Source organism: Triticum dicoccoides, chromosome 5A (assembly GCF_002162155.2).
Source record: "Triticum dicoccoides isolate Atlit2015 ecotype Zavitan chromosome 5A, WEW_v2.0, whole genome shotgun sequence".
Taxonomy (NCBI): Eukaryota; Viridiplantae; Streptophyta; class Magnoliopsida; order Poales; family Poaceae; genus Triticum; species Triticum dicoccoides.
Genome location: NC_041388.1, coordinates 341,631,947 through 341,642,565, shown reverse-complemented (window position 1 = coordinate 341,642,565; position 10,619 = coordinate 341,631,947). Strand labels below are relative to the sequence as shown.

The 10,619-nt window shown below is 47.3% G+C and overlaps 1 protein-coding gene and 1 non-coding gene across 2 annotated transcripts; both read right to left on the bottom strand.

The window, feature by feature from the left end:
* Positions 1–5,594: 5,594 nt before the first annotated feature.
* TRNAH-GUG lies at positions 5,595–5,666 on the bottom strand. Its single transcript has one exon. It is a non-coding gene; the product is annotated as a tRNA-His (tRNA).
* Positions 5,667–6,682: 1,016 nt separating this feature from the next.
* On the bottom strand, positions 6,683–10,193 carry LOC119299507 (molybdopterin synthase catalytic subunit-like). The gene is made up of 2 exons (XM_037576717.1): positions 10,142–10,193; positions 6,683–7,626 (listed from the first exon to the last, which is right to left on the bottom strand). Exons 1-2 carry the CDS (start codon positions 10,191–10,193, stop codon positions 6,878–6,880), a joined length of 801 nt encoding a protein of 266 aa, XP_037432614.1. The 3' UTR covers positions 6,683–6,877.
* Between the last annotated feature and the right edge of the window lie 426 nt (positions 10,194–10,619).

The following is a 10,619-nucleotide window of genomic DNA, read 5'->3' as shown; positions in this document are numbered from 1 at the left end:
GTCGGGAAGCCTAGCCCCCGAAGGAAGTGAGACATGAACACCACACTCTCACCGGGCTTGGGAGTGGGAATGACCTGCCCTTGAGCAGGCAGCCTATGCCAGATTTCGCCGGTCAAGAACCTGGCCTCTCTCAACTTCAACACGTCCTCCTCCGTGACGGAGGAGGGCATCCATCGGCCTCGAAGGTCGGAACCGGACATTGTCGAAGGTCCGAAGCGCCTGAAATCTGGAGCATTGGGTGTTGGAACTCGAGGCGAAGGGCAAACTCGTTTGAGATTGAAAGAAAGGAGTAAGGCCTTGGTCTCTTTATAAGAGGTTGAATACCAAGGGCCCTCCCCGTGACCGTTTGGGACTCGCCTTTGATCGAGAAAACATACCAACGGGTATGGTTGGGTTACCCACGCCCGTATTAATGAGAATCCCGGAATAAGGGGACACGATCTCTACTTTAACAAGACGTGCCAAGGAAACCGCCTCGCTAAACGCGCTGAGGTGGGACAGTAAAACGATTCAAATAAAGACTTGGCCGTGGTGTGATGTCACGCTACAGAATACGTCAGCAGATTAGATTTGTGTAAATATTATTCTCTCTATGGCAATATGTGGAAACTTATTTTGTAGAGCCGGACACTACCTTTGTGTTCAAAATCTTCTATGAAGTACTTGGAGGAGGAACCCGCCTTGCAATGCCGAAGACAATCTGCGCGCCAGACTCGTCGTCATTGAAGCCTGGTTCAGGGGCTACTGAGGGAGTCCTGGATTAGGGAGTGTCCGGATAGCCAGACTATACCTTCGGCCGGACTCCTGGACTATGAAGATACAAGATTGAAGACTTCGTCCCGTGTCCGGAAGGGACTTTCCTTGACGTGGAAGGCAAGCTTAGCGATATGGATATGTAGATCTCATACCATTGTAACCGACTCTGTGTAATCCTAGCCCTCTCCGGTGTCTATATAAACCGGAGGGTTTTAGTCCGTAGGACGAACAACAATCATACCATAGGCTAGCTTCTAGGGTTTAGCCTCTCTGATCTCGTGGTAGATCTACTCTTGTACTACCCATATCATCAATATTAATTAAGCAGGACGTAGGGTTTTACCTCCATCAAGAGGGCCCGAACCTGGGTAAAAACATCGTGTCCCCGGTCTCCTATTACCATCCGCCTAGACGCACAATTCGGGACCCCCTACCCGAGATCCGCCGGCTTTGACACCGACAATAGGCCTACCAGCTGGGAAGTACCTAGCTTTGAAAATATCGAACCAGAGCATGCCGGGAGTGACGGTCATAATCCTCTTCCACCATTTAATGATGAGGCAGCTATTCATCACCTGGGTGTTCAGAATCCCAAGCCCCCAAGGCTTTTTGGTTTGCAAATGGTATCCCATTTAACAAATTGGTATTTACGTTTGTTAACGGCAGAGTTCCAGAAAGATGCCCCTCCATGTTTGTCAAAACCCGCATAAGTACCTTTAGAATGTTTTAAAAACCCCATAGTGAACATTGTAAGGGAGGAAAGGCAAGAATTGATAAGAGACACTTTGCCAGCAGAGGTGTTATATCTACCACGCCATGGTAAGACTATGTTGCCCACCTTAGACACCAAAGGTTTGAATTCATTGGTACATAACTGACAAGGAGAGATAGGGAGCCCCAGGTATTTGAAGGGAAAGACTCCCGAAGAGCGGTTAAGCAGATGGGAAACCCGCAGCGCTTCGGCCTCGTCAACTCCCGTAACAATCACCTCACTTTTAGAGAAGTTGATTTTTAACCCCGACAAGGCTTCGAACATAGAAGGATAAACTTGAGATTAGCGATACATGAGTCGTTCAACTCCACTAGAACAGTTGTGTCATCCGCATACTGGAGGTGAGTGATGCCTTGGGGAAGAAGGTGGGAAATGACAGGGGAGATGTGTCCAGCCAAGGCTGCTTGGTCGAGCATACATGATAAAGCGTCAACAACAAAATTAAACGGAATGGGCGAAGCCGGATTGCCTCTTTGTAGGCCACAACCATTGGCGAAAAATTTGCTAACTGAGCTATGACAGCCACCACTGTATGACCACCGGAGACAAGCTACGTCAGTCTATGGACAATACGGGGGTCAAAACCCTTTGCAAGGAGAATGTGGCGAAGAAAATCCCAACTAACTGAGTCGTAAGCTTTCTCAAAGTCAAGCTTGAGAATAACAGCTTTGGTACTCCTCATCCTAAGGTCATGGACAATCTCATGCAAGATACCATCTAGAATAAAACTACCTTTAATGAAAGCGGATTGAGAAGGGCTGATGATACGATGAGCTACAGGCGACAACCTAGTCACCAACCCTTTAGCAGGAAACTTTGCAAAGTTATTAATCAGGGCAATGGGACGAAACTGAGAGATGGACTCAGCACCCTTAACTTTGGAATGAGAGTAAGGACGGCATAGTTAAGACGCGAGATGTCAACAGTGCCAAGACAAAAACCTTGGATAATATTACAAACCAAAGAACGAAGGGAGGGCCAGAACCGTTTAAAGAAAGGGATCGAGAAACCATCCGGGCCCGAGGCCGAATTCACATTAGCCGAATTGATCGCCATCTCGATCTCTTCGACTGAGAGAGGCATCAAAAGGGTCGCGTTCTCTTCGTCCGAAACCCGCCTATCATGTGCCCAAAGATTGGGGGAGATAATGAAACCCGAGGCCGGGCTGGCAGCTAGCAAGGAAGAGAAGAAATTGAGGACGTGATCCATAATTAGACGAGGGTCAAAAACCCTAACACCGTCAATAACCAAATTGTCAATAGAGCATCTGCGACGACGGCCATTGGCAATAGGAAAAAAGTACATAGTTGGGGAATCCCCTTTGAGAATTGAGTTAATGGTGCCACGTTGCTTCCAATAAACCTCAGCATGCTGGTGTAATTGTATGAGAGAGCCCTCAAGCTCTTAATGATGTTTGTGCTCACGACGATTGCCACCTACCATCTCACACCGCTTGATTTGCCTGTTGAAGTGAAGAAGAAAATTGACAGTATCCGGCGGGCGTATCTTTGGACTAGTTGTGACAAGGTCTCGGGAGGCAAGTGCAAGGTAAACTGGAAGACGGTGTGCAAGCCCAAATTATATGGCGGACTGGGTATTCTCGACCTTGAGAAGTTTGCTTCGGCGCTCCGCCTACGGTGGCTTTGGTATGAATGGGCTGCCCCCCCCCCCCAGGACGTGGCTTGGCCTAGGATCCCCATGCACCACCAAGGATCGTGATTTGTTTGCTGCTGCTACAAGAGTAACTGATGGGGACAGAAACACGGCCAAGCAAGGTTGTCAAAATCGCGATTCTGTTATACGATTCTACGACTTTACGGTCCAAACTAACCCCTCTAATTCTATGATTTGGGGCCCTAAACTCTACGTTTCTACGATCCTAATAGTGAAAATTCTACTATTTGCGATTCTACCATCGGAGCTCCGATCCGATTCTGACAACCTTGGCAAGTTTTGGGAATCTTCGTGGTTGGAGGGGCTCAGACCGATGGATATTGCGCCCAAGATTTTTGAGCTCTTGCGCAAGAAGTCTTGTTCGGTGAGAAAGGCGTTGACGGACAACAATTGGATTACCCAAATTAACACCCAACAGGGCATCTCTCTCACACACATCCAGGAAGTGGTTATGCTTTGGGAAAGGCTCGCTGACATTACTCTCACGGACGGGGTTCGCGATTCGATTACTTGGAAGCTCTCTCTCGACGGCGTGCACTCTACGTCCTCGTCTTACAAGGCACAATTCGAGGGTCTTACCATTCGAGCATGCTTATAGCCGTTTGGAAGGGAAGGGTTGCCCCCCCCCCCCCAAAGTGCAAGTTTTTTGCCTGGTTGGTCTTACAAAACAGGATTTGGACAGCTGATAGACTAAGCCGCCATGGATGGCCAAACTCCAGTCTTTGCCCTCTTTGCAAGCAAGCTCTTGAATCCGTTGTGCGCCTTCTCGCCCAAAGCCGCTTCACGACCCGTATTTGGACCGAGATCGCCAACTGGCTCGGCCTCCTGGATTTCTCTACTTTGGCTTGGGCAAATGCCACCTCGGTGAGAGGTTGGTGGACTGATACAGCGAACAATACAAGACCGCACTGGAAGGTTCTCACTTCGCTGATGATGTTGGTTGGAAGGAACGCAATGCGAGAGTTTTTCGCAACACTGCCGCACCCACCATGTTAATTGTCAGGAGGATCAAGGAAGAGGCCCATCTTTGGGTTCTAGCGGGTGCGAAATACTTGAGTAATATAATGCCGCGAGAGTAGCTGTTTTCTTCCGGACGTGGAGTATCTACACCCGAGCTCAAATGAGCTCGGGTGAACAGTAAAATCAAAAGACATTTTACAAATGTTTAAAAAATTCTGAATTTTTTTTGTGATAAATTTTGACAAATGTTCTAACTGCTTGCAAAATTTCATCTTCAGATCATATTTGTGGAAGGCGTGACAAAAAAACAAAATCGATGCTCTGAAAATGCTACTTGCAAAGCATTTCAGAGCACCGATTTTTTTTTTTTGCCACGCCTTGTACGAATGTGATATGAAGATGAAATTTTGCAAGTAGTTAGAATATTTGTCAATGTTTACCATAAAAAATTCAGAATTTTTTGAGCATTTTTAAAATACTTTTTGATTTTACTGTTCACCCGAGCTCATTTGAGCTCGGGCTGAGAAAGGACTTCCCGTTTTCTTCCCCGCGTTGCGGGCATAAGTGCAAACCTTCTCTCTTCTCTCTTAATCAATGAAAATAGTAAATCTTTTGCCTTGTTTCAAAAAAAAATGATGTTGCCAGCCAGCAGCCGAGAGCTCAGTCTAATTACTGTGTATATTATGCCGGCCGGCCTTCTGTTTTACTAGTACAAATGAAAATCATCCTCGCTATCAGAGTGCGTACTGCACAGTTTGGAATCAATCGCATGTGAGCAATACGGCATCAGGCTCTGACAGACTGAGATCATCTATGGATCGGGGCACAGAGGTGCAGACCAAGGAAAATACTAGTACAAGTGGAATGCGAGGTGCACATTGGACAGAGATTAGCCGTCAGATACACCTAACCCAAGATCGAGCCGATTTCAGTAAAAACCATCGGCGTCCTTTTACACGACCGACAAGGTTGATCATCAGAAAGATCTGAAGCTGGAAGCAGATGTAGGGAGGGTGCCTGGAATTATTTGCATGTGAGCAGCACGACCTTGGGGCGAGGCGACAGATCGTCCTCTGGAGATCGGGTTGCAGATGAAGGGGAACACAAGTTGATTGTGTGCAGTGTGCTGGAGACCAAGTCAGAGTGAGATGGTGCAAGGCAGTACGATCGACACCGGGTGAAGATACGGGGAACGCAAGGCCGAGCGTCGCCGCACTTGCAGATGCTGCCTGGGCACGGCCGCACGGATGTATTCCTTCAAGAACGTTGTTTTGTCCCCTCAAAAAAAAAAGAAAAAAAAGAACGTTGTTTTGAACGTGCACGTACCGAAGCTGTCACCGACACGATTGCTGCTCTTGCTAAAAGAAAAAAAATCCGTTCATGCAAGTCGTGTCGTCAGCCTCTGTTTCGCGAAAAGAAAACAAATATGAAGTGTGGCTGCTGGGATTCGAGCCCAGGTCTCCACGGCCACAACGTGGAATTCTCACCACTAAACTACAGCCACTTTGGTGCTGGCTTCTCGGCCTTACTTTATTAGGACATTCTTTCTCAAACGTGACACGGTAGATGTGTGACAACCCTTGGCGTGGAAAATTTGATCAAAAAAGCCTTTGATGTGGACAGATCGGGCCCTGTGGTGCTCAAGCTTCTCGTGTGCTTTGCCGATGATGCGGTGGTCGCCGGTTCTTGATCAGTCGTGGCTGCAAGAAAATGTTAGCGTGACATGTTGGTATATTTGATGGGAATGTTGGCAAATGGCACATGGTGAGCAGATTCAAAGGGCACATGGGAATGTTAATCTCGCTCTATCTACGGGGCGCACAGTAGGCTGGTCGACGGCTCAGATTGCTTGGGTGATCCGAGTGATGAGACGGGGGCATTCCTGCAGTGGTGTCCTATGGTAGCAGTCTATGAAGATTGCTCTCAATTGGCCAAGGAGTCTGCCAAGGTCTCTGTTGATCACAATCTGAGACGGACTGACGGGCGCCAAATTTGCAGTCAGTGTGAAACGAGGCATCAATCTTTATGTTGGTTTGATGATCCTGCTTACTTTTGAAAAGAAAAAGTGATGTACAATGTAATAAGTATTAGTAGTACTCTCTCCGTTCTGATTTACTCGTCGTGGTTTTAGTTCAAATTTGAACTAAAACCACGACACGACGAATAAATCAGAACGGAGGGACTAGTTCGTAAAGCCCATGTTTGACTGTGTATAAGAGCCAAGAGATGTTACCGTCTTGATACTTCAGGTAATTCGCTTGGTTTGTTTGCTCTGGTTCGAAATTTGACATCTTGGCTCGGTGCTATCAAATCAGCCGCTATCTGATTTCTGTTCTTCAGCCGAGACAACATAATTCTTTTTTCTTTGCGGGGAGAGACAAGATAATTCTAATCTGTTCTGATGTTATGTTGATTCACAACATATTTTTAGGCAGCAGCATATCGGTTCTGATGCATGGTGTGAATTTCTCTACACAAAAATGAGTGTACGAGGAGTAAATCTCATACTGCCACACCACATGATTTGCTGCAACGTGAGTATGTATTCGAACTGCATACATTGTTTTTCTCACAGAATTTGCATTCAGCAGTGTAACAAAATGTGAAGATATTATTGTATTCGAACTTCACCTTTCTCTTCCACTAAAATCTCTCGTAACACAAGGGGAAAAAAAAGGCACGTCCACGTGATCGCGATCCGGCGGCCGCCACTCATCAGCTGACCCTCACCTTGCTGCCGCAGCACCCGCCGCCGCCGCGGCCGGCGGCAGCGGCCGGCTTGCCCTTCTTCTCGGCGTCGGTGCGGTCGAGGAACTCGCGGTTCTCCTTCCAGACCTCGCCGTCGTCGTACACCTCCTTCTTCCAGATGGGCACGGAGGCCTTGATCTCGTCGATCACGTAGCGGCACGCGTCCATGGCGTCGGCGCGGTGCACGGCCGAGGCCGCCACGAACACGCTGGCCTCGCCGGCGGGGACGGTCCCGAGGCGGTGCGCCACGGCCAGCCGGCACAGCGCGTGCGCGGCGCGGGCCTCGCGGAGGATGGCCTCGAGGCGGCGCCGCGCCATGGCCCCGTACGCCTCGTAGCGGAGCTCCACCACGCGCCTCCCGTCGAAGTGGTCCCGCGTGGTGCCCTCGAAGGTAGCGATGGCGCCCGCCGACAGGTCGCGGACGTGGTCCACGTACCGGCCCATGTCCAGCCGGCCCGATCCCTCCTCCAGGATCTCCACCAGGTCCTGGCACGCCGCCTCCGTCGTCGGGGCCTCGACCGTCGCCGTTGGGGGCTCGTCGCCGGCCATCGAGGGGAGCTGCGCCGGCGCTTCGGGTGCTTGGATCACGGAGCGCGGCCGCTCCAAGTCGTCGGTGCAGGCAGCGAGATAAGGTTTGGTGGAGGAGAGGAGATGAACCACGGAAGTGCCCCGCGGCTTTCTTATTTTATCATCCTGCTCCCAGCACCGGCGATTTTCTTAAATTCGATTTCAGTCTCAAGCGGCACAAACTTAAAAAATATATTCGAGAAGACAGCGCAAGAATAAGAAACTACTCCTACAAGCGAGCCTGTGAGATAGCAAAGTTCCTCTTGATTACTTGCAATCATCCTTAATACTACCTTCGTCTCAATGAATAAGTCATTCACGTAGTTCTAGATCGACATTTTAACTATCTAAATATATATTATATATGATAAAAAATATATATTTAGAAACTACATTCGTGTAGTAATCTAATGATATACTTTTCATGACATATAACACATATTTAATTTCTCAAATCGACGACCTAAAACTACACGAACAATCAAAGGGTTGACCGGCAGAGAAGGAGGAAACCAGCTCCCAATGTCTGTCTTGAAGGTTTGAAGTGAACCATGAAATAGAAGTATTTAATTTTTACTACTACGTCCGTCCTTGTTTATTAGCCCTTTTTATAATTTGTGCTTAATTTTGACCAAAGATTTAACTTATGAAATCTTAGTGAATCTTAATAAAAATTAAATCTTTGGATTCATAATTGAACATAGTTTTCAATGATATAATTTTTATAACATGCATGAACATTTTGTTAGTTAAATTTATGGTCAAAATTTGGCACAAATGAGGTAGTACCATAGAACTTGTTGCACATATAGAAATACCAATCCAAACAAACAGAATACATTGCACAGGTATTATTGTTAGAATTTTGCTAGTAGGCCTTTGACCCAAAGCCCAACTAAAATTCTGAAATTCTTTGGGCCCATTCATGCACACATGTGAGTGGAGTGAGTGAGACTAAAGTTTAGTCCCCACATGGAAGTTGAGAGATACTTGCACCTCCTTATAATGTGAGCTCTTCTACTACTTGTATGAGCATGAGAAAATGAGACCTACACACGCGCTCCTCCTCCTCGCTCGCCTCGCCACGCCTCCTCATGACGCGCCGCGGGTTGTGGGATTGAGCTGAGGACAGAGCTATGCACGTTGTCTATATTTTTGCTGCTCGGAAAAATTAATGAGTCATTAATTAATAATTAACGTACGCGTTAATTACTGAACCGTTTCCGATTCTTTTGGATCGTGACGACTCGGACGTGGGGTTTATTCCCACGACCTACCCGGCCCGCACTATATAGTCAGGCAGACGTCTATCCTAGCTGCCGCCGCTTCATATGGTTTCGCACCACCGTTCCATACCATTGCACCGCCAAGCAAGTCTTCTTCATCCCTCCTTTCGGCGTGCACCGGGAGAAGGGATAGCAGGCCTCCGGAACCCCGACTCTCGTAATCCTGTACGGAGAGGGGCGATCAGCTTTTTGGGGAGTGCACTCGCGCGACTGCTGGCAGCGATGACTTCGCGAACGACGACTTCTTCCCCGACCTCGGCAACCTCATCCTCGATGACATGGGCGACAACGTCAACGTCGGCAGTGATGTTCCTGCTGCATCGTATGTGATTCTATCCTTCTTGTTCGAGATCGTGGTAGAATTCATGTTTCTAGTATGTGCCCTAAATGTGATATGTCCTTCTACTATGCTAGTTCGCATGATTAGTTTGATCTCTGCAATTGCTGTCATGATTTATTTTCTGTTTATTCGGATTAAATCTCGTATTAATTTTCTCATATTTCCAACAATTATAACATTTAAGAAGTTTTTTTTGAAATGTTTCTCAAAAACCGAAATTTGTCATTTTTCCATGAGCTTCACAAATGTCCAAACTTCACCCAACAAAATACTGACATCACACACAGGAGCATCTTAATTCTTACACGAAAAAAAAATCTTTTTTGAGATTTTACTGTTCATGTCCATACACATTTGAGCCTGGGTGCAAATTAGCCGCGTCTCAAGACCATACCCTTTCTATCGTTCTTAGTTTTGGAGGGCTCCAAAGTAAGGTTGGAAAAGGCAGTAGGCGTAAGCGAGGCGGTTGCCTTCGCCTAGTGCCTAGGCGGTGCCTAAGCACCCTAGGCGCGACTTAGGCGGTAATATAGTTTTTACTCGTAGTCTATTTGCATTATTATATGGGTGTTGATATTAGTATAAGGCATATAAATAAGTTATTTATCATCTACTACCGTTGGAATATAACCCGTTTGGCATATCAGTGCAGTATGTGGCATGATTTCCTGCTTGGGTAGGTAATTCCTTGCTTGCCCTGCCTAGACCTCCATTTATGCCCTAGGCGAGGCGTTTGGCCATTGCCTAGCGCCTAGGCGTGCCTAAGCGCCTCCTAGGCACTGCCTTTTCCAACAGAGCTCCAAACACCTTCTCGTTTATACTAGACTTCAAATCAAAGCCCACTTGTCTCGAGGAACTAATGGCTATGAATGCCGATCAGAGGACCATTAGAGAAGCTACTGACCGCATGAATGAGCTTCTTTACAGGGAAGAGATGATATGGATGCAGCGCTCTCGGATTGACTGGCTGCGGGAGGGCGACCGAAACATTCTTCCACCGTAAGGCGGTTTGGCGTGCGCGTAAAAGCAAAATTAAATTACTTGTGGATGATAGTGGTGTGATGCAGCAGGACAGCGCCACTATGGCGGGCATGGTGACGGATTACTTCACAAGTCTGTTTACAGCTGATCCGACGCTTAGTGCAGACCATGTTATTGATCTTATCAAAGCTCGCGTTACTGATAACATGAATGTTAGCCTGTGTGCAGATTTTTCTAGTAAGGAGATTGCTGATGTGCTCTTCCAGATAGGCCCTCTCAAAGCACCTGGACCAGATGGTTTTCCGGCGCGTATGTTCCAGAGGAACTGGGCCATAATGAAAGATCAAGTTATTGCTGGTGTAAAAGAGTTTTTCCAGTCGGGGGTGATGTCAGAAGGGGTGAACAATACTGCTATTGTGCTTATCCCAAAAGTTGACAACCCAGTAAAACCTACTGATTTTAGACCTATAAGCTTATGCAACCTTATATATAAGATGGTGTCCAAGTGCTTGGTTAATAGATTGAGGCCAATCCTTGA

Excerpts from the sequence above, each read along its gene's own strand:
- LOC119299507 (XM_037576717.1), bottom strand. The coding sequence starts at position 10,193 with ATGCCCGCCATAGTGGCGCTGTCCTGCTGCATCACACCACTATCATCC. Across the intron at positions 7,627-10,141 it reads CACACCACTATCATCCACAA|AAAATCGCCGGTGCTGGGAG; the intron begins GTAATTTAATTT and ends ATCGAATTTAAG.